Below are 24959 nucleotides of genomic sequence, written 5' to 3' on the forward strand. Positions count from 1 at the left end.
AGAGAGACACAGAGAGAGACACAGAGAGACACAGAGAGAGACAGAGACACAGAGAGAGACACAGAGACACACAGAGACACACAGAGAGACACAGACAGAGACACACACAGAGACACACACAGAGACACACACAGAGACACACACAGAGAGACACACAGAGAGACACACAGAGAGACACACAGAGAGACAGACAGAGAGACACAGAGAGACACACAGAGAGACACACAGAGAGACACACAAAGAGACACACAGAGAGACACACAGAGAGACACACAGAGAGACAGACAGAGAGACAGACAGAGAGACACACGGAGAGACACACAGAGAGACACACAGAGAGACACAGAGAGACAGAGAGACAGAGAGACAGAGAGAGAGAGACAGAGAGAGAGAGACAGAGAGAGAGACACACGGAGAGGCACACAGAGAGACACACAGAGACACAGAGAGACACAGAGAGACACAGAGAGACACAGAAAGACAGAGAGAGACACAGAGACAAAGAGACACAGAGAGAGACAGAAAGACACAGACACAGAGAGACACAGAGAGACACAGAAAGACAGAGAGAGACACAGAGACAAAGAGACACAGAGAGAGACAGAAAGACACAGACACAGAGAGACACAGAGACAGACAGAGAGACACAGAGACAGACAGAGAGACACAGAGACAGACAGAGAGACACAGAGAGACACAGAGAGACACAGAGAGACAGCAAGAGACAGCAAGAGACAGAGACACAGAGAGAGAGACAGAGTCAGAGTCTCCCTGTCTCTCTCTGTGTGTGTGTCTGTGTGTCTGTGTGTGTCACTGTGTGTGTCACTGTGTGTGTGTGTGTCAATGTGTGTGTGTGTGTCACTGTGTTTGTGTCACTGTGTGTGTCACTGTGTGTGTGTGTGTGTCACTGTGTGTGTGTCACTGTGTGTGTGTGTCACTGTGTGTGTGTATATCACTGTGTGTGTGTGTCACTGTGTGTCACTGTGTGTCACTGTGTGTGTGTGTGTGTCACTGTGTCACTGTGTGTGTGTCACTGTGTGTGTGTCACTGTGTGTGTCACTGTGTGTGTCACTGTGTGTGTGTGTCACTGTGTGTGTCACTGTGTGTGTGTGTCACTGTGTGTGTCACTGTGTGTGTGTCACTGTGTGTGTGTGTGTCACTGTGTGTGTGTCACTGTGTGTGTGTCTCTGTGTGTGTCACTGTATCACTGTGTGTGTGTATCACTGTGTGTGTGTCACTGTGTGTGTCTCTGTGTGTGTAACTGTGTGTGTGTCACTGTGTCACTGTGTGTGTGTCACTGTGTGTGTGTGTCACTGTGTGTGTCACTGTGTGTGTCACTGTGTGTATCACTGTGTGTGTGTCTCTGTGTGTGTGTCACTGTATCACTGTGTCACTGTGTGTGTCACTGTGTCACTGTGTGTGTGTGTAACACTGTGTGTGTGTCTCTGTGTGTGTGTCACTGTGTGTGTGTCACTGTGTGTGTGTCACTGTGTGTGTCACTGTGTGTGTGTGTATCACTGTGTGTGTGTCACTGTGTATCACTGTGTGTGTGTATCACTGTGTGTGTCACTGTGTGTGTGTCACTGTGTGTGTCACTGTGTGTGTATCACTGTGTCACTGTCACTGTGTGTGTCACTGTGTGTGTGTGTCACTGTGTGTGTGTCACTGTGTGTGTCACTGTGTGTGTATCACTGTGTCACTGTGTCACTGTGTGTGTGTCACTGTGTGTGTGTCACTGTGTCACTGTGTGTGTGTCACTGTGTCACTGTGTGTGTGTCTCTGTGTGTGTGTCTCTGTGTGTGTATCACTGTGTCAGTGTGTGTATCACTGTGTGTGTGTGTCACTGTGTGTGTCACTGTGTGTGTGTCACTGTGTGTCACTGTGTATGTGTGTGTGTATCACTGTCACTGTGTGTGTGTCACTGTGTGTATCACTGTGTGTATCACTGTGTGTGTGTCTCTGTGTGTGTGTCACTGTGTGTGTGTGTCACTGTATCACTGTGTCACTGTGTGTGTATCACTGTGTCACTGTGTGTGTGTCACTGTGTGTGTCACTGTGTGTGTATCACTGTGTCACTGTGTCACTGTGTGTGTGTCACTGTGTGTGTGTCACTGTGTGTGTCACTGTGTGTGTATCACTGTGTCACTGTGTCACTGTGTGTGTGTCACTGTGTGTGTGTCACTGTGTCACTGTGTGTGTGTCACTGTGTGTGTGTGTCACTGTGTGTGTGTCTCTGTGTGTGTATCACTGTGTCAGTGTGTGTATCACTGTGTGTGTGTGTCACTGTGTGTCACTATGTGTGTGTCACTGTGTGTGTCACTGTGTATGTGTGTGTGTATCACTGTCACTGTGTGTGTGTATCACTGTGTCACTGTGTCACTGTGTGTGTGTCACTGTGTGTGTGTCACTGTGTGTGTGTGTATCACTGTGTCACTGTGTGTGTCATTGTGTGTGTCACTGTGTATGTGTGTGTACTGTGTCACTGTGTGTGTCACTGTGTGTGTGTCACTGTGTGTGTCACTGTGTGTCACTGTGTGTCTCTGTGTGTGTATCACTGTGTGTGTGTCACTGTGTGTGTGTGTCACTGTGTGTGTCACTGTGTGTGTGTCACTGTGTGTGTGTGTGTCACTGTGTGTGTGTCACTGTGTGTGTCACTGTGTGTCACTGTGTGTGTGTGTGTGTGTCACTGTGTGTGTGTCACTGTGTGTGTCACTGTGTGTGTGTCACTGTGTGTGTCACTGTGTGTGTATCACTGTATCACTGTGTCACTGTGTGTGTGTGTCACTGTGTGTGTCTCTGTGTGTGTGTCACTGTGTGTGTGTGTCACAGTGAGGTGTCACTGTGTGTGTGTATCACTGTATCACTGTGTGTGTCACTGTGTGTGTGTCACTGTGTGTCTCTGTGTGTGTGTCACTGTGTGTGTCACTGTGTGTGTGTCACTGTGTGTCACTGTGTATGTGTATGTGTATCACTGTCACTGTGTGTGTGTCACTGTGTGTGTCACTGTGTGTATCACTGTGTGTGTGTCTCTGTGTGTGTGTCACTGTGTGTGTGTGTCACTGTATCACTGTGTCACTGTGTGTGTCACTGTGTCACTGTGTGTGTGTGTAACACTGTGTGTGTGTCACTGTGTGTGTGTCACTGTGTGTGTGTCACTGTGTGTGTGTGTCACTGTGTGTCACTGTGTGTGTGTGTGTGTCACTGTGTGTGTGTCACTGTGTGTGTGTCACTGTGTATCACTGTGTGTGTGTATCACTGTGTGTGTGTCACTGTGTATCACTGTGTGTGTGTCACTGTATGTGTCACTGTGTGTGTGTGTGTGTCACTGTGTGTGTATCACTGTGTGTGTGTCACTGTGTGTGTATCACTGTGTGTGTGTCACTGTATGTGTCACTGTGTGTGTGTGTGTCACTGTGTGTGTCAATGTGTGTGTATCACTGTGTCACTGTGTCACTGTGTGTGTGTCACTGTGTGTGTGTGTCACTGTGTGTGTGTCACTGTGTGTGTCACTGTGTGTGTATCACTGTGTGTGTCACTGTGTGTGTATCACTGTGTCACTGTGTCAATGTGTGTGTATCACTGTGTCACTGTGTCACTGTGTGTGTGTCACTGTGTGTGTGTCACTGTGTGTGTCACTGTGTGTGTATCACTGTGTCACTGTGTCACTGTGTGTGTGTCACTGTGTGTGTGTCACTGTGTGTGTGTCACTGTGTCACTGTGTGTCACTGTGTGTGTGTGTCACTGTGTGTGTGTCTCTGTGTGTGTATCACTGTGTCAGTGTGTGTATCACTGTGTGTGTGTGTCACTGTGTGTCACTATGTGTGTGTCACTGTGTGTGTCAGTGTATGTGTGTGTGTATCACTGTCACTGTGTGTGTGTATCACTGTGTCACTGTGTCACTGTGTGTGTGTCACTGTGTGTGTGTCACTGTGTGTGTGTCACTGTGTGTGTGTGTGTATGTGTGTGTGTGTATCACTGTGTCACTGTGTGTGTCATTGTGTGTGTCACTGTGTATGTGTGTGTACTGTGTCACTGTGTGTGTCACTGTGTGTGTCACTGTGTGTGTCACTGTGTGTGTGTCACTGTGTGTGTCACTGTGTGTGTGTGTGTGTCACTGTGTGTGTGTGTGTGTCACTGTGTGTCACTGTGTGTGTGTCACTGTGTGTGTGTCACTGTGTGTGTGTCACTGTGTGTATCACTGTGTGTGTGTCACTGTGTATCACTGTATCACTGTGTCACTGTGTGTGTGTGTCACTGTGTGTGTGTCTGTGTGTGTGTCACTGTGTGTGTGTGTCACTGTGTGTGTGTGTCACTGTGTGTGTCACTGTGTGTGTCACTGTGTGTGTCACTGTGTGTGTGTGTCACTGTGTGTCACTGTGTCACTGTGTGTGTCACTGTGTGTCACTGTGTGTGTGTCACTGTGTGTGTGTCACTGTGTGTGTGTGTCACAGTGAGGTGTCACTGTGTGTGTGTATCACTGTATCACTGTGTGTGTCACTGTGTGTGTGTCACTGTGTGTCTCTGTGTGTGTATCACTGTGTGTGTGTCACTGTGTGTGTGTGTGTCACTGTGTGTGTGTGTGTGTGTCACTGTGTGTATCACTGTGTGTGTGTGTCACTGTGTGTCACTGTGTGTGTGTCACTGTGTGTGTGTCACTGTGTGTGTGTGTGTCACTGTGTGTGTGTCACTGTGTGTGTCACTGTGTGTCACTGTTTGTGTGTGTGTGTGTCTGTGTGTGTGTCACTGTGTGTGTGTCACTGTGTGTGTGTCACTGTGTGTGTCACTGTGTATGTGTCACTGTGTGTGTGTGTGTGTATCACTGTCACTGTGTGTGTGTATCACTGTGTCACTGTCACTGTGTGTGTGTCACTGTGTGTGTGTCACTGTGTGTGTGTCACTGTGTGTGTGTCACTGTGTGTGTGTGTGTATGTGTGTGTGTGTCACTGTGTCACTGTGTGTGTCATTGTGTGTCACTGTTTGTGTGTGTGTGTGTGTGTCACTGTGTGTGTCACTGTGTGTGTGTCACTGTGTGTGTGTCACTGTGTGTGTGTCACTGTGTGTGTGTGTGTATGTGTGTGTGTGTATCACTGTGTCACTGTGTGTGTCATTGTGTGTGTCACTGTGTATGTGTGTGTACTGTGTCACTGTGTGTGTCACTGTGTGTGTGTGTCACAGTGAGGTGTCACTGTGTGTGTGTATCACTGTATCACTGTGTGTGTCACTGTGTGTGTATCACTGTGTGTGTATCACTGTGTGTGTCACTGTGTGTGTGTCACTGTGTGTCTCTGTGTGTGTATCACTGTGTGTGTGTCACTGTGTGTGTGTCACTGTGTGTGTCACTGTGTGTGTCACTGTGTGTCACTGTGTGTGTGTGTGTCTCTGTGTGTGTGTGTGTCACTGTGTGTGTCTCTGTGTGTGTCACTGTGTGTGTGTCACTGTGTGTGTCTCTGTGTGTGTCACTGTGTGTGTCTCTGTGTGTGTGTGTCTGTGTGTGTGTGTCACTGTGTGTGTGTCTCTGTGTGTGTCACTGTATCACTGTGTGTGTCACTGTGTCACTGTGTGTGTCACTGTGTGTGTGTGTGTCACTGTGTGTGTGTCACTGTGTGTGTGTCACTGTGTGTGTCACTGTGTGTGTGTCTCTGTGTGTGTGTGTGTCTCTGTGTGTGTCACTGTGTGTATCACTGTGTGTGTGTCACTGTGTGTGTGTGTCTCTCTGTGTGTCACTGTGTGTGTCACTGTGTGTATCACTGTGTGTGTGTCACTGTGTGTGTGTCACTGTGTGTGTGTCACTGTGTCACTGTGTGTGTCTCTGTGTGTGTGTCACTGTGTGTGTCACTGTGTGTGTGTGTCTCTGTGTGTGTCACTGTGTGTGTCACTGTGTGTATCACTGTGTGTGTGTCACTGTGTGTGTGTCACTGTGTGTGTGTCACTGTGTCACTGTGTGTGTCTCTGTGTGTGTGTCACTGTGTGTGTCACTGTGTGTGTGTGTCACTGTGTGTCACTGTGTGTGTGTGTCACTGTGTGTGTGTGTCACTGTGTGTGTCACTGTGTGTGTGTCACTGTGTGTATCACTGTGTGTGTGTGTCACTGTGTGTGTGTGTGTCACTGTATCACTGTGTGTGTCTCTGTGTGTGTCTGTGTGTGTGTGTCTCTGTGTGTGTGTGTGTGTCTCTGTGTGTGTCACTGTGTGTGTGTCTCTGTGTGTGTCTCTGTGTGTGTCTCTGTGTGTGTGTGTGTCACTGTGTGTATCACTGTGTCTGTGTGTCTGTGTGTGTGTCTGTGTGTGTGTCTGTGTGTGTGTAGCCTGTACTCGTGGGATATCCGTGAGCTCACGTCCGCTTCATGTGTCCACGCTGGACACGTGGGTGCTGTGCTGGACCTCAGCTACTGTCCCACGGGGCGACGATTTGTGAGTGCCTCGTTTGACCGTACACTCAGAGAGTTCAACACCGGCCAGGGGAACAGCTGGTGAGTAGCCTCACCAGCTCACCACATCACTCACCACATCACTCACCCACTCACCACCTCACTCACCACATCACTCACCACCTCACTCACCACCTCACTCACTCACCACCTCACCACATCACTCACCACCTCACCACATCACTCACCACCTCACTCACCACCTCACCACATAACTCACCACCTCACCACATCACTCACCACCTCACTCACCCACCACCTCACTCACCACCTCACTCACTCACCACCTCACCACATCACTCACCACCTCACTCACTCACCTACTCACTCAGTCACCCAGTCACTCACTCACTCAGTCACTCACTCAGTCACTCAGTCACCCACCCACTCACCCACTCACCCACCCACTCACCCACCCACTCACCCACTCACTCAGTCACTCACTCACTTACTCAGTCACTCAGTCACTCACCCACCCACCCACCCACTCACCCACCCACCCACTCACCCACCCACCCACTCATCTACTCACTCACTCACTCACCCAATCACTCACCCACTCACTCACCTACTCACTCACTCACTCACCCAATCACTCACCCACTCACTCACCTACTCACTCACTCACCCGCTCACTCAGTCACTCACCCACTCACTCATCCACTCACTCACCTACTCACTCACTCACCCACTCACTCACCCACTCACTCACTCACCCACTCACCCACTCACTCACCCACCCACCCTCTCACACACTCACCCACCCACTCACCTACTCACTCACCTACTCAGTCACTCACTCACTCACTCACCCACTCACTCACTCAGTCACTCACTCACCTACTCACTCACCTACTCACTCACCTACACACTCACCTACTCACTCACCTACTAACCTACTCACTCACCTACATACTCACCCACTCACTCACTCACCCACTCACCCACCCACTCACACACTCACTCACTTACTCACTCAGTCACCCACTCACTCACCCACCCACCCACTCACTTACTCACCCACTCACTCACCCACCTACTCACTCACTCACCCATCAACTCACTCACCCACTCACTCACTCACCCACTCACTCACCTACTCACTCACCCACTCACCCAATCACTCACCCACTCACCCACTCACTCACCCACTCACCCACCCACCCACTCACACACTCACTCATCTACTCACTCAGTCACCCACTCAATCACCCATTCACTCACCCACTCAATCAACCACTCACCCACTCACTCACCCACTCACCCACCCACTCACTCACCCACTCACCCACTCACTCACCCACTCACCCACCCACTCACTCACCCACCCACTCACACACTCACTCACCTACTCACTCAGTCACCCACTCAATCACCCACTCACTCACTCACCTACTCACTCACCTACACACTCACCTACTCACTCACCTACACACTCACCTACTCACTCACCTACTCACCTACTCACCTACTCACTCACCTACACACTCACCCACTCACTCACTCACCCACTCACTAACCCACTCACCCACCCACTCACACACTCACTCACCTACTCACTCACCCACTCACTCACTCACTGTGTGTCTTTGTGTGTGTGTCACTCTGTGTGTGTGTCTGTGTGTGTGTCACTGTGTGTGTGTGTGTGTCACTGTGTGTGTGTGTGTCTGTGTATCTTTGTGAGTCTGTGTGTGTCTGTGTCTCTGTGTGTGTCTCTGTGTGTCTGTGTGTGTCTCTCTGTGTGTGTCTCTCTGTGTGTGTCTCTGTGTGTGTGTGTGTCTCTGTGTGTGTCTTATGTGTGTCTCTCTGTGTGTGTCTCTGTGTGTGTCTGTGTGTGTGTCTGTGTCTGTGTGTGTATCTGTGTGTGTCTGTGTGTGTGTCTGTGTGTGTGTGTGTGTGTCACTGTGTGTCACTGTGTGTGTGTGTGTGTCACTGTGTGTCACTGTGTGTGTGTGTGTCACTGTGTGTCACTGTGTGTGTGTCTGTGTGTGTGTGTCACTGTATCAATGTGTCACTGTGTGTGTGTCACTGTGTCACTGTGTGTGTGTCACTGTGTGTCACAGTGAGGTGTACCATGCTAAGAGAATGCAGCATGTGGTGGCTGTGTCACTGTGTGTGTCACTGTGTGTGTCACTGTGTGTGTGTCACTGTGTGTGTCACTGTGTGTGTGTCACTGTGTGTGTCACTGTGTGTGTGTCACTGTGTGTGTCACTGTGTGTGTGTCACTGTGTGTGTCACTGTGTGTGTGTCACTGTGTGTGTCACTGTGTGTGTGTCACTGTGTGTGTCACAGTGAGGTGTACCATGCTAAGAGAATGCAGCGTGTGGTGGCTGTGTCACTGTGTGTGTCACTGTGTGTGTCACTGTGTGTGTCACTGTGTGTGTCACTGTGTCACTGTGTGTGTGTCACTGTGTGTGTCACTGTGTCACTGTGTGTGTGTCACTGTGTGTGTCACTGTGTCACTGTGTGTGTGTCACTGTGTGTGTCACTGTGTGTGTGTGTGTGTCACTGTGTGTGTGTCACTGTGTGTGTCACTGTGTCACTGTGTGTGTGTCACTGTGTGTGTCACTGTGTGTGTGTGTCACTGTGTGTGTGTCACTGTGTGTGTCACTGTGTGTGTGTCACTGTGTGTGTGTCACTGTGTGTGTCACTGTGTGTGTGTGTGTCACTGTGTGTGTGTCACTGTGTGTGTGTCACTGTGTCACTGTGTGTGTCACTGTGTGTGTCACTGTGTGTGTCACTGTGTGTGTCACAGTGAGGTGTACCATGCTAAGAGAATGCAGCGTGTGGTAGCTGTGTGTGTCACTGTGTGTGTGTCACTGTGTGTGTCACTGTGTGTGTCACTGTGTGTCACTGTGTCACTGTGTGTGTCACTGTGTGTGTCACTGTGTGTGTCACAGTGAGGTGTACCATGCTAAGAGAATGCAGCGTGTGGTAGCTGTTCGCTGGTCCCTGGACTCCAAATTCCTGCTCGGAGCCTCGGACGAGATGAACATTCGCGTGTGGAAGGCAGACGCCTCAGACAAGCTCGGAGTGGTAACACTCACTCAGCTACTCACTCAGCCACTCACTCAGATACTCACTCAGCTACTCACTCAGCTACTCACTCAGCTACTCACTCAGCCACTCACTCACTCAGCTACTCACTCAGCTACTCACTCAGCTACTCACTCAGCTACTCACTCACTCAGCTACTCACTCAGCCACTCACTCACTCAGCTACTCACTCAGCTACTCACTCAGCTACTCACTCAGCTACTCACTCAGCTACTCACTCAGCTACTCACTCAGCTACTCAACTACTCACTTACTCAGCCACTCACTCAGATACTCACTCACTCAGCTACTCACTCAGCTACTCACTCAGCTACTCACTCAGCCACTCACTCACTCAGCTACTCACTCAGCTACTCACTCAGCCACTCACTCAGATGCTCACTCACTCACCCACTCACTCACTCAGCCACTCAGCCACTCACTCAACCACTACTCACTCAGCTACTCACTCACCTACTCACTCAGCTACTCACTCAGCTACTCACTCAGCCACTCACTCAGCCACTCACTCAGCTACACACTCACTACTCACTCAGCTACTCACTCAGCTACTCACTCAGCTACTCACTCAGCTACTCACTCAGCCACTCACTCACTCAGCTACTCACTCAGCTACTCACTCACCTACTCACTCAGCTACTCACTCAGCTACTCACTCAGCTACTCACTCACTCAGCTACTCACTCAGCTACTCACTCAGCTACTCACTCAGCTACTCACTCAGCTACTCACTCAGCTACTCACTCAGCTACTCACTCACTCAGCTACTCACTCACTCAGCTACTCACTCAGCCACTACTCACTCAGCTACTCACTCAGCCACTCACTCAGCTACTCACTCAGCTACTCACTCACTCAGCTACTCACTCAGCTACTCACTCAGCTACTCACTCAGCTACTCACTCACCTACTCACTCAGCTACTCACTCACTAAGCTACTCACTCACTCAGCTACTCACTCAGCTACTCACTCACTCAGCTACTCACTCAGCTACTCACTCAGCTATTCACTCAATACTCACTCAGCTACTCACTCACTACTCACTCAGCTACTCACTCAGCTACTCACTCACTCAGCCACTCACTCACTCAGCTACTCACTCAGCCACTCACTCACTCAGCCACTCACTCAGCCACTACTCACTCAGCCACTACTCACTCAGCTACTCACTCACTCAGCTACTCACTCACTACTCAGCCAGCTACTCACTCAGCTACTCACTCAGCTACTCACTCAGCTACTCACTCACTCAGCTACTCACTCACTCAGCCACTCACTCAGCTTCTCATTCACCCAGCTACTCACTCACTACTCACTCACTCAGCTACTCACTCAGCTACTCACTCACTCAGCTACTCACTCACTCAGCTACTCACTCAGCTACTAACTCAGCTACTCACTCACTCAGCTAATCACTCAGCTACTCACTCACTCAGCTACTCACTCAGCTACTCACTCACTCAGCTACTCACTCAGCTACTCACTCACTCAGCTACTCACTCAGCTACTCACTCACTCAGCTACTCACTCAGCTACTCACTCACTCAGCTACTCACTCAGCTACTCACTCACTCAGCTACTCACTCACTCAGCTACTCACTCAGCTACTCACTCACTCAGCTACTCACTCAGCTACTCACTCACTCAGCTACTCACTCAGCTACTCACTCACTCAGCTACTCACTCACTCACCTACTCACTCAGCTACTCACTCAGCTAATCAATCACCTACTCACTCAGCTACTCACTCACCTACTCACTCACCTACTCACTTACTCACCCACTCACTCACTCACCTACTCACTCACCTACTCACTCACCTACTCCCTCACCTACTCACTCACCTACACACTCACCTACACACTCAGCTACTCACTCAGCTACTCATCAACTACTCACTCAGCTACTCACTCAACTACTCACTCAGCTACTCACTCATTTAGCTACTCACCCAGCTACTCACTCAGCTGCTCATTCACCCAGCTACTCACTCACACAGCTACTCACTCACTCAGCCACTCACTCAGCTACTCACTCACTCAGCTACTCACTCAGCTACTCACTCACTCAGCTACTCACTCAGCTACTCACTCAGACACAGTCCTACTCACATCATCAGCTACTCACTCAGCCTACTCACTCACTCACTACTACACCAGCTACTCACTCAGCTACTCACCCAAGCTACTCACTCAGCCACTCACTCAAGCTACTCACTCACTCAGTACTCATCAGCCATACTCACTCAGCCAACTACTTCACTCCCACTCAGCTACTCACTCCAAGCTACTCACTCACTCAGCTACTCACTCACCTACTCGCTCACCTACTCACTCAGCTACTCACTCACCTACTCGCTCACCTACTCACTCAGCTACTCACTCACCTACTCACTCCGCTACTCATTCACCCAGCTACTCATTCACCCAGCTACTCACTCAGCTACTCACTCACTCAGCTACTCATTCACCCAGCTACTCACTCAGCTACTCACTCACTCAGCTACTCACTCAGCTACTCACTCAGCTACTCACTCAGCTACTCACTCAGCTACTCACTCACTCAGCTACTCACTCACTCAGCTACTCACTCAGCTACTCACTCACTCAGCTACTCACTCAGCTACTCACTCACTACTCACTCACTTCTCACTCAGCTACTCACTCAGCTACTCACTCACTCAGCCACTCACTCACTCAGCTACTCACTCAGCCACTCACTCACTCAGCCACTCACTCAGCCACTACTCACTCAGCCACTACTCACTCAGCTACTCACTCACTCAGCTACTCACTCACTACTCAGCCAGCTACTCACTCAGCTACTCACTCAGCTACTCACTCAGCTACTCACTCACTCAGCTACTCACTCACTCAGCTACTCACTCACTCAGCCACTCACTCAGCTTCTCATTCACCCAGCTACTCACTCACTACTCACTCACTCAGCTACTCACTCAGCTACTCACTCACTCAGCTACTCACTCACTCAGCTACTCACTCACTCAGCTACTCACTCAGCTACTAACTCAGCTACTCACTCACTCAGCTAATCACTCAGCTACTCACTCACTCAGCTACTCACTCAGCTACTCACTCAGCTACTCACTCACTCAGCTACTCACTCAGCTACTCACTCACTCAGCTACACACTCAGCTACTCACTCACTCAGCTACTCACTCAGCTACTCACTCACTCAGCTACTCACTCAGCTACTCACTCACTCAGCTACTCACTCAGCTACTCACTCACTCAGCTACTCACTCAGCTACTCACTCACTCAGCTACTCACTCAGCCACTCACTCAGCTACTCACTCACTCACCTACTCACTCAGCTACTCACTCAGCTAATCAATCACCTACTCACTCAGCTACTCACTCACCTACTCACTCACCTACTCACTCACCCACTCACTCACCTACTCACTCACCTACTCACTCACCTACTCCCTCACCTACTCACTCACCTACACACTCACCTACACACTCACTCAGCTACTCACTCAGCTACACACTCACCTACACACTCACTCAGCTACTCACTCAGCTACTCATCAACTACTCACTCAGCTACTCACTCAGCTACTCATCAACTACTCACTCAGCTACTCACTCATTTAGCTACTCACCCAGCTACTCACTCAGCTGCTCATTCACCCAGCTACTCACTCACACAGCTACTCACTCACTCAGCCACTCACTCAGCTACTCACTCACTCAGCTACTCACTCAGCTACTCACTCACTCAGCTACTCACTCAGCTACTCACTCAGCTACTCACCCAGCTACTCACTCAGCCACTCACTCAGCTACTCACTCACTCAGCTACTCACTCAGCCACTACTCACTCACTCAGCTACTCACTCAGCTACTCACTCACTCAGCTACTCACTCAGCTACTCACTCACCTACTCGCTCACCTACTCACTCACCTACTCGCTCACCTACTCACTCAGCTACTCACTCACCTACTCACTCAGCTACTCACTCACCTACTCGCTCACCTACTCACTCAGCTACTCACTCAACTACTCGCTCACCTACTCACTCAGCTACTCACTCACCTACTCACTCCGCTACTCATTCACCCAGCTACTCATTCACCCAGCTACTCACTCAGCTACTCAATCACTCAGCTACTCATTCACCCAGCTACTCACTCAGCTACTCACTCACTCAGCTACTCATTCACCCAGCTACTCATTCACCCAGCTACTCACTCAGCTACTCACTCACCCAGCTACTCATTCACCCAGCTACTCACTCACTCAGCTACTCACTCAGCTACTCACTCAGCTACTTACTCAGCTACTCACTCACCTACTCACTCAGCCACTCACTCAGCTACTCACTCAGCTACTCACTCAGCTACTCACTCAGCTACTCACTCAGCCACTCACTCAGCTACTCACTCACCCAGCTAATCATTCACCCAGCTACTCACTCAGCTACTCACTCACTCAGCTACTCATTCACCCAGCTACTCACTCAGCTACTCACTCAGCTACTCACTCAGCTACTCACTCACTTACTCACTCAGCTACTCACTCAGCTACTCACTCACTCACCTACTCACTCAGCTACTCACTCACTCAGCTACTCACTCACCTACTCACTCAGCTACTCACTCACTCACCTACTCACTCAGCTACTCACTCACTCAGCTACTCACTCAGCTACTCACTCACCTACTCACCCACTCGCTCACCTACTCACTCACCTACTCGCTCACCTACTCACTCAGCTACTCACTCAGTTACTCACTCAGTTACTCACTCACCTACTCGCTCACCTACTCACTCAGCTACTCACTCAGCTACTCACTCAGCTACTCACTCACTCACCTACTCACTCAGCTACTCACTCACTCAGCTACTCACTCACCTACTCACTCAGCTACTCATTCACCCAGCTACTCATTCACACAGCTACTCACTCACCTACTCACTCAGCTACTCATTTACCCAGCTACTCATTCACACAGCTACTCACTCAGCTACTCACTCAGCTACTCACTCACCTACTCACCCACTCGCTCACCTACTCACTCACCCACTCGCTCACCTACTCACTCACCTACTCACTCACCTACTCACTCAGCTACTCACTCAGCTACTCACTCAGCCACTCACTCAGCTACTCACTCACCCAGCTACTCATTCACCCAGCTACTCACTCAGCTACTCACTCACTCAGCTACTCATTCACCCAGCTACTCACTCAGCTACTCACTCAGCTACTCACTCAGCTACTCACTCACTTACTCACTCAGCTACTCACTCAGCTACTCACTCACTCACCTACTCACTCAGCTACTCACTCACTCAGCTACTCACTCACCTACTCACTCAGCTACTCACTCACTCACCTACTCACTCAGCTACTCACTCAGCTACTCACTCACCTACTCACCCACTCGCTCACCTACTCACTCACCTACTCGCTCACCTACTCACTCAGCTACTCACTCAGTTACTCACTCACCTACTCACCTACTCGCTCACCTACTCACTCAGCTACTCACTCAGCTACTCACTCAGCTACTCACTCAGCTACTCACTCACTCACCTACTCACTCAGCTACTCACTCACTCAGCTACTCACTCACCTACTCACTCAGCTACTCATTCACCCAGCTACTCATTCACACAGCTACTCACTCACCTACTCACTCAGCTACTCATTTACCCAGCTACTCATTCACACAGCTACTCACTCAGCTACTCACTCAGCTACTCACTCACCTACTCACCCACTCGCTCACCTACTCACTCACCCACTCGCTCACCTACTCACTCACCTACTCACTCACCTACTCACTCAGCTACTCACTCAGCTACTCACTCAGCCACTCACTCAGCTACTCACTCACCCAGCTACTCATTCACCCAGCTACTCACTCAGCTACTCACTCACTCAGCTACTCATTCACCCAGCTACTCACTCAGCTACTCACTCAGTTACTCACTCAGCTACTCACTCACTTACTCACTCAGCTACTCACTCAGCTACTCACTCACTCACCTACTCACTCAGCTACTCACTCACTCAGCTACTCACTCACCTACTCACTCAGCTACTCACTCACTCACCTACTCACTCAGCTACTCACTCACTCAGCTACTCACTCAGCTACTCACTCACCTACTCACCCACTCGCTCACCTACTCGCTCACCTACTCGCTCACCTACTCACTCAGCTACTCACTCAGTTACTCACTCAGTTACTCACCTACTCGCTCACCTACTCACTCAGCTACTCACTCAGCTACTCACTCAGCTACTCACTCACTCACCTACTCACTCAGCTACTCACTCACTCAGCTACTCACTCACCTACTCACTCCGCTACTCATTCACCCAGCTACTCATTCACACAGCTACTCACTCACCTACTCACTCAGCTACTCATTTACCCAGCTACTCATTCACACAGCTACTCACTCAGCTACTCACTCAGCTACTCACTCACCTACTCACCCACTCGCTCACCTACTCACTCACCCACTCGCTCACCTACTCACTCACCTACTCACTCACCTACTCACTCAGCTACTCACTCAGCTACTCACTCAGCCACTCACTCAGCTACTCACTCACCCAGCTACTCATTCACCCAGCTACTCACTCAGCTACTCACTCACTCAGCTACTCATTCACCCAGCTACTCACTCAGCTACTCACTCAGCTACTCACTCAGCTACTCACTCACTTACTCACTCAGCTACTCACTCAGCTACTCACTCACTCACCTACTCACTCAGCTACTCACTCACTCAGCTACTCACTCACCTACTCACTCAGCTACTCACTCACTCACCTACTCACTCAGCTACTCACTCACTCAGCTACTCACTCAGCTACTCACTCACCTACTCACCCACTCGCTCACCTACTCACTCACCTACTCGCTCACCTACTCACTCAGCTACTCACTCAGTTACTCACTCACCTACTCACCTACTCGCTCACCTACTCACTCAGCTACTCACTCAGCTACTCACTCAGCTACTCACTCACTCACCTACTCACTCAGCTACTCACTCACTCAGCTACTCACTCACCTACTCACTCAGCTACTCATTCACCCAGCTACTCATTCACACAGCTACTCACTCACCTACTCACTCAGCTACTCATTTACCCAGCTACTCATTCACACAGCTACTCACTCAGCTACTCACTCAGCTACTCACTCACCTACTCACCCACTCGCTCACCTACTCACTCACCCACTCGCTCACCTACTCACTCACCTACTCACTCACCTACTCACTCAGCTACTCACTCAGCTACTCACTCAGCCACTCACTCAGCTACTCACTCACCCAGCTACTCATTCACCCAGCTACTCACTCAGCTACTCACTCACTCAGCTACTCATTCACCCAGCTACTCACTCAGCTACTCACTCAGCTACTCACTCAGCTACTCACTCACTTACTCACTCAGCTACTCACTCAGCTACTCACTCACTCACCTACTCACTCAGCTACTCACTCACTCAGCTACTCACTCATCTACTCACTCAGCTACTCACTCACTCACCTACTCACTCAGCTACTCACTCACTCAGCTACTCACTCAGCTACTCACTCACCTACTCACCCACTCGCTCACCTACTCACTCACCTACTCGCTCACCTACTCACTCAGCTACTCACTCAGTTACTCACTCACCTACTCACCTACTCGCTCACCTACTCACTCAGCTACTCACTCAGCTACTCACTCAGCTACTCACTCACTCACCTACTCACTCAGCTACTCACTCACTCAGCTACTCACTCACCTACTCACTCAGCTACTCATTCACCCAGCTACTCATTCACACAGCTACTCACTCACCTACTCACTCAGCTACTCATTTACCCAGCTACTCATTCACACAGCTACTCACTCAGCTACTCACTCAGCTACTCACTCACCTACTCACCCACTCGCTCACCTACTCACTCACCCACTCGCTCACCTACTCACTCACCTACTCACTCACCTACTCACTCAGCTACTCACTCAGCTACTCACTCAGCCACTCACTCAGCTACTCACTCACCCAGCTACTCATTCACCCAGCTACTCACTCAGCTACTCACTCACTCAGCTACTCATTCACCCAGCTACTCACTCAGCTACTCACTCAGCTACTCACTCAGCTACTCACTCACTTACTCACTCAGCTACTCACTCAGCTACTCACTCACTCACCTACTCACTCAGCTACTCACTCACTCAGCTACTCACTCACCTACTCACTCAGCTACTGACTCACTCACCTACTCACTCAGCTACTCACTCACTCAGCTACTCACTCAGCTACTCACTCACCTACTCACCCACTCGCTCACCTACTCACTCACCTACTCGCTCACCTACTCACTCAGCTACTCACTCAGTTACTCACTCACCTACTCACCTACTCGCTCACCTACTCACTCAGCTACTCACTCAGCTACTCACTCAGCTACTCACTCACTCACCTACTCACTCAGCTACTCACTCACTCAGCTACTCACTCACCTACTCACTCAGCTACTCATTCACCCAGCTACTCATTCACACAGCTACTCACTCACCTACTCACTCAGCTACTCATTTACCCAGCTACTCATTCACACAGCTACTCACTCAGCTACTCACTCAGCTACTCACTCACCTACTCACCCACTCGCTCACCTACTCACTCACCTACTCGCTCACCTACTCACTCAGCTACTCACTCACCTACTCACCCAGCTACTCACCTACTCACTCAGCTACTCACTCAGTTACTCACTCACCTACTCACCTACTCGCTCACCTACTCACTCAGCTACTCACTCAGCTACTCACTCAGCTACTCACTCACCCAGCTACTCACCCAGCTACTCACTCACCTACTCACTCAACTATTCACTCACCCAGCTACTCACTCACCTACTCATTCACCTACTCACATCACCCTGAACGTCTCCCGAACGTCTCCCGAACGTCTCCCGAACGTCTCCCGAACGTCTCCCGAACGTGGCGATGTCCGCTCCACTCAGGTGTCCCACCGTGAGCGGGCGGCCATGGACTACGGCAGGTCTCTGCGGCAACGTTTCGCCGCCTTCCCCATGCTCAGGCGCATCGCTCGACACCGCCACTTGCCACAGACGCTGCACAGCGCCACGCGGGAGGCTCACGTGATGCGCGAGGCCCGCAGGCACAGGTGGGACAGAGACACAGAGACACAGAGAGAGACAGAGACACAGAGAGAGACACACAGAGACACACACAGAGAGATAGAGACACACAGAGACACAGAGACACACAGCGCCACGCGGGAGGGTCACGTGATGCGCGAGGCCCGCAGGCACAGGTGGGACAGAGACACAGACACAGAGACACAGAGAGAGACACAGAGAGAGACACAGAGACACACAGAGAGACACACAGAGACACACAGAGAGAGAGACACACAGCGCCACGCGGGAGGCTCACGTGATGCGCGAGGCCCGCAGGCACAGGTGGGACAGAGACACAGACACAGAGACACAGAGAGACACACACACACACAGAGACACAGAGAGAGAGACAGAGACACACACACAGAGACACACACACACACAGAGACACAGAGACACAGAGACAGAGACACCGCCACTTGCCACAGACGCTGCACAGCGCCACGCGGGAGGGTCACGTGATGCGCGAGGCCCGCAGGCACAGGTGGGACAGAGACACAGAGAGAGAGAGACACAGAGAGAGACACACAGAGAGACACAGAGACACACATAGAGAGACACAGAGACACAGACACACAGACAGAGATAGAGACACAGAGACACAGAGACACACACAGAGACACACACAGAGACACACAGAGAGACACACAGAGACACACAGAGAGACACACAGAGACACACAGAGACACACAGAGATAGAGACACAGAGATAGAGACACAGAGACACACAGAGACACACACAGAGAGAGACACACACAGAGAGAGAGACACACAGAGAGAGAGACAGAGAGAGACACAGAGACACAGAGAGACACACAGAGACAGAGACACACACACACACACAGAGACACACACAGACACACACACAGAGACAGAGACACCGCCACTTGCCACAGACGCTGCACAGGGCCACGCGGGAGGGTCACGTGATGCGGGAGGCCCGCAGGCACAGGTGGGACACAGACACAGAGACACAGAGACACAGAGAGACACAGAGAGAGACACAGACACACACACAGAGACACAGAGAGATACACACACAGAGAGAGACACACACAGAGAGAGAGACACACAGAGAGACACAGAGACACAGAGAGACACAGAGATAGAGACACACAGAGAGACACAGAGACACAGAGAGACACACACAGAGATAGAGACACACAGAGATAGAGACACAGAGAGAGACAGAGAGACACACAGAGACAGAGACACAGAGACACAGAGAGACACAGACACACACACACAGAGACACAGAGAGAGAGACACACAGAGAGATACACACAGAGAGAGACACACAGAGAGACACAGAGACACACAGAGAGATACACACAGAGAGAGACACACAGAGAGACACAGAGACACACAGAGATAGACACACAGAGAGACACAGAGACAGAGACACACAGACACAGAGAGAGAGACAGAGACACACACAGAGAGACACAGAGAGAGAGACACACAGAGATAGAGACACACAGAGAGAGACACACAGAGATAGAGACACACAGAGATAGAGACACACAGAGATAGAGACACACAGAGATAGAGACACACAGAGATAGAGACACACAGAGATAGAGACACACAGAGATAGAGACACACAGAGACAGAGACACACAGAGACAGAGACACACAGAGATAGAGACACACAGAGATAGAGACACACAGAGATAGAGACACACAGAGATAGAGACACACAGAGATAGAGACACACAGAGATAGAGACACACAGAGACAGAGACACACAGAGATAGAGACACACAGAGAGAGACACACAGAGATAGAGACACACAGAGATAGAGACACACAGAGATAGAGACACACAGAGATAGAGACACACAGAGACAGAGACACACAGAGACAGAGACACACAGAGATAGAGACACACAGAGATAGAGACACACAGAGATAGAGACACACAGAGATAGAGACACACAGAGATAGAGACACACAGAGATACACAGAGATAGAGACACACAGAGATAGAAACACACAGAGATAGAGACACACAGAGATAGAGACACACAGAGATAGAGACACACAGAGATAGAGACACACAGAGATAGAGACACACAGAGATAGAGACACACAGAGATAGAGACACACAGAGATAGAGACACACAGAGATAGAAACACACAGAGATAGAGACACACAGAGATAGAGACACACAGAGATAGAGACACACAGAGATAGAGACACACAGAGATAGAGACACACAGAGATAGAGACACACAGAGATAGAGACACACAGAGATAGAGACACACAGAGACACAGAGAGAGAGACACACAGAGATAGAGACACACAGAGATACACAGAGATAGAGACACACAGAGATAGAGACACACAGAGATAGAGACACACAGAGATAGAGACACACAGAGATAGAGACACACAGAGATAGAGACACACAGAGATAGAGACACACAGAGATAGAGACACACAGAGATAGAGACACACAGAGATAGAGACACACAGAGATAGAAACACACAGAGATAGAGACACACAGAGATAGAGACACACAGAGATAGAGACACACAGAGATAGAGACACACAGAGATAGAGACACACAGAGATAGAGACACACAGAGATAGAGACACACAGAGATAGAGACACACACAGAGATACACAGAGATAGAGATACACAGAGATAGAGATACACAGAGATAGAGACACACAGAGATAGAGACACACAGAGAGAGACACACAGAGAGACAGAGACACACACAGAGATAGAGACACACAGAGATAGAGACACACAGAGATAGAGACACACAGAGATAGAGACACACAGAGATAGAGACACACAGAGAGACACACAGAGAGACACACAGAGATAGAGACACACAGAGATAGAGACACACAGAGATAGAGACACACAGAGATAGAGACACACAGAGATAGAGACACACAGAGATAGAGACACACAGAGATAGAGACACACAGAGATAGAGACACACAGAGATAGAGACACACAGAGATAGAGACACACAGAGATAGAGACACACAGAGATAGAGACACACAGAGATAGAGACACACAGAGATAGAGACACACAGAGATAGAGACACACAGAGATAGAGACACACAGAGATACACAGAGATAGAGATACACAGAGATAGAGATACACAGAGATAGAGACACACAGAGAGAGACACACAGAGATAGAGACACACAGAGATAGAGACACACAGAGATAGAGACACACAGAGATAGAGACACACAGAGATAGAGACACACAGAGATAGAGACACACAGAGATAGAGACACACAGAGATAGAGACACACAGAGATAGAGATACACAGAGATAGAGACACACAGAGATAGAGACACACAGAGAGAGACACACAGAGAGAGACACACAGAGAGAGACACACAGAGAGAGACACACAGAGAGAGACACACAGAGACACACACAGAGACACACACAGAGACACAGACAGAGAGAGACAGAGAGACACACAGAGACAGAGACACAGAGACACAGAGAGACACAGACACACACACACAGAGACACAGAGAGAGAGACACACAGAGAGATACACACAGAGAGAGACACACAGAGAGACACAGAGACACACAGAGATAGACACACAGAGATAGACACACAGAGAGACACAGAGACAGAGACACACACAGACGCTGCACAGGGCCACGCGGGAGGCTCACGTGATGCGGGAGGCCCGCAGGCACAGGTGGGACAGAGACACAGACACACAGAGAGAGACACAGAGACACACAGAGACACACAGACACAGAGAGAGACACAGAGAGAGAGACACACACAGAGAGAGACACAGAGACACAGAGAGACACAGAGAGAGACAGACACAGAGAGACACACACAGAGATAGAGACACACGCAGAGACACAGAGATACACACACACAGAGACACAGACACCACTTCCGGCCGCCTTTGTCTCTCCCCCAGTGCTAGCGATGTTCAATACACCACCACCACTACCACCACCACCATCATCACCATCATCACCATTATCATCACGACCATCATCACCACCACAACCACCACCACTACTACCACCACCACCTCCACCACTCACCTACCCATCGACTCACTCACCCACTCACTCGCACACTCACCCATTCACCCACTCACTGACTCACCCACCCACTCACTCACCCACTCACTCACTCACCCACTCACCCACTTACTCACGCACTCACTCACTCACCCACTCACTCACCCATCCACTCACTCACCCACCCACTCACCACTCACTCACTCACCCACCCACTCACTCACCCACTCACTGACCCACTTACTCACCCACTCGCTTACCCACCCACCCACTCACTCACTCACCCACCCACTCGCCTACTCACTCACTCACCCACTCACTCACCCACCCACTCACTCACTCACCCACTCACTCACTCACTCACCCACCCACTCACCCACCCACTCACTCACTCACCCACCCACCCACCCACTCACTCACTCATCCACCCACTCACCTACTCACCCACTTACTCACCCACCCACTCACTCACTCACCCACTCACTCACTCATCCACCCACTCACCCACCCACTCACTTACCCACCCACTCACTCACTCACCCACTCACTCACTCACCCACCACTCACTCACCCACCCACTCACTCACTCACCCACTCACTCACTCACTCACCCACCCACTCACCCACCCACTCACTCACTCACCCACCCACCCACTCACTCACTCATCCACCCACTCACCTACTCACCCACTTACTCACTCACCCACTCACTCACTCACTCACCCACTCACCTACTCACTCACTCACTCACCCACTCACCTACTCACTCACTCACTCACCCACTCACTCACTCAGTCACTCACCCACTCACTCACTCACCCACTCACCCACTCACTCACCCACCCACTCACCCACCCACTCACTCACCACTCACCCTGTATGTACTGTATGTGTGTCTCGCCAACAGGGAGAGAAATCTTCGTACCCACAGCCGCCCCGACTCCATCCCACACCTCCCGGAGCGCAAGAAACACATTGTGGCTACCGTGGACTAGGGGATAGCAGTGCACACACAGTACATACAGTGCACGTACAGTACATACAGTGCACGTACAGTACATACAGTGCACATACAGTGCGCGTGCGGTGCATACAGTGCACGTACGGTGCATACAGTGCGCATACGGTGCACGTACAGTGCGCACATTTACATACAGTGCATATACGGTACACATACGGTACACACACAGTACACACACTGTACACACACAGTACACACGCACAGTATACACACAGTATACACACAGTACACACAGTACACACACAGTACACACACAGTACACACACACAGTACACACAGTACACACACAGTACACACACAGTACACACACAGTACACACACACAGTACACACACAGTACACACACACAGTACACACAGTACACACACAGTACACACACAGTACACACACACAGTACACACACAGTACACACACAGTACACACACAGCACAGAGGCAGCTGCCACTGGGGGTGCCCCTAGGCTCTGTTGTTGCTGTCAAATACAGAAACCTGCAACCTTTAACACGTGTCTACTGTGTGTGTGGGTGAGTGGGTGGGTGGGTGAGTGTGTGTGTGGGTGAGTGGGTGGGTGGGTGGGTGAGTGGGTGGGTGAGTGGGTGGGTGGGTGGCTGGGTGGGTGAGTGGGTGGGTGGGTGGCTGGGTGGCTGGCTGGGTGGCTGGGTGGGTGGGTGGGTGGCTGGGTGGGTGGGTGGCTGGGTGGGTGGGTGGGTGGCTGGGTGGGTGGGTGGGTGGCTGGGTGGGTGGGTGGGTGGCTGGGTGGGTGGCTGGGTGGGTGGGTGGGTGGCTGGGTGGGTGGGTGGGTGGCTGGGTGGGTGGCTGGGTGGGTGGGTGGGTGGCTGGGTGGGTGGGTGGGTGGCTGGGTGGGTGGGTGGGTGGCTGGGTGGGTGGCTGGGTGGGTGGGTGGGTGGCTGGGTGGGTGGGTGGGTGGCTGGGTGGGTGGGTGGGTGGCTGGGTGGGTGGGTGGGTGGCTGGGTGGGTGGGTGGGTGGCTGGGTGGGTGGGTGGGTGGGTGGCTGGGTGGGTGGGTGGGTGGCTGGGTGGGTGGGTGGGTGGCTGGGTGGGTGGGTGGGTGGCTGGGTGGGTGGGTGGGTGGCTGGGTGGGTGGGTGGGTGGCTGGGTGGGTGGGTGGGTGGCTGGGTGGGTGGGTGGGTGGCTGGGTGGGTGGGTGGGTGGCTGGGTGGGTGGGTGGGTGGCTGGGTGGG

General features: G+C 51.1%; 1 protein-coding gene across 1 annotated transcript in view; it reads left to right on the forward strand.

The window, feature by feature from the left end:
- LOC116938350 (DDB1- and CUL4-associated factor 13-like) overlaps positions 1–24260 on the forward strand; it is a 54956-nt gene extending 30696 nt beyond the window's left edge. The window contains exons 8-11 of the mRNA XM_076056837.1: positions 6304–6468; positions 9327–9462; positions 18512–18675; positions 23646–24260. Of these exons, the coding sequence (XP_075912952.1) occupies positions 6304–6468; positions 9327–9462; positions 18512–18675; positions 23646–23733 (553 nt within the window). The 3' untranslated portion in view covers positions 23734–24260. The remainder of the gene's footprint in view (positions 1–6303; positions 6469–9326; positions 9463–18511; positions 18676–23645) is intronic.
- The last annotated feature ends 699 nt before the right edge of the window (positions 24261–24959 follow it).

This window comes from Petromyzon marinus, chromosome 78 (genome assembly GCF_048934315.1).
Source record: "Petromyzon marinus isolate PM22_M1 ecotype Great Lakes invasive population chromosome 78, UKy_Petmar_22M1.pri1.0, whole genome shotgun sequence".
In the NCBI taxonomy this organism is placed as follows: Eukaryota; Metazoa; Chordata; class Hyperoartia; order Petromyzontiformes; family Petromyzontidae; genus Petromyzon; species Petromyzon marinus.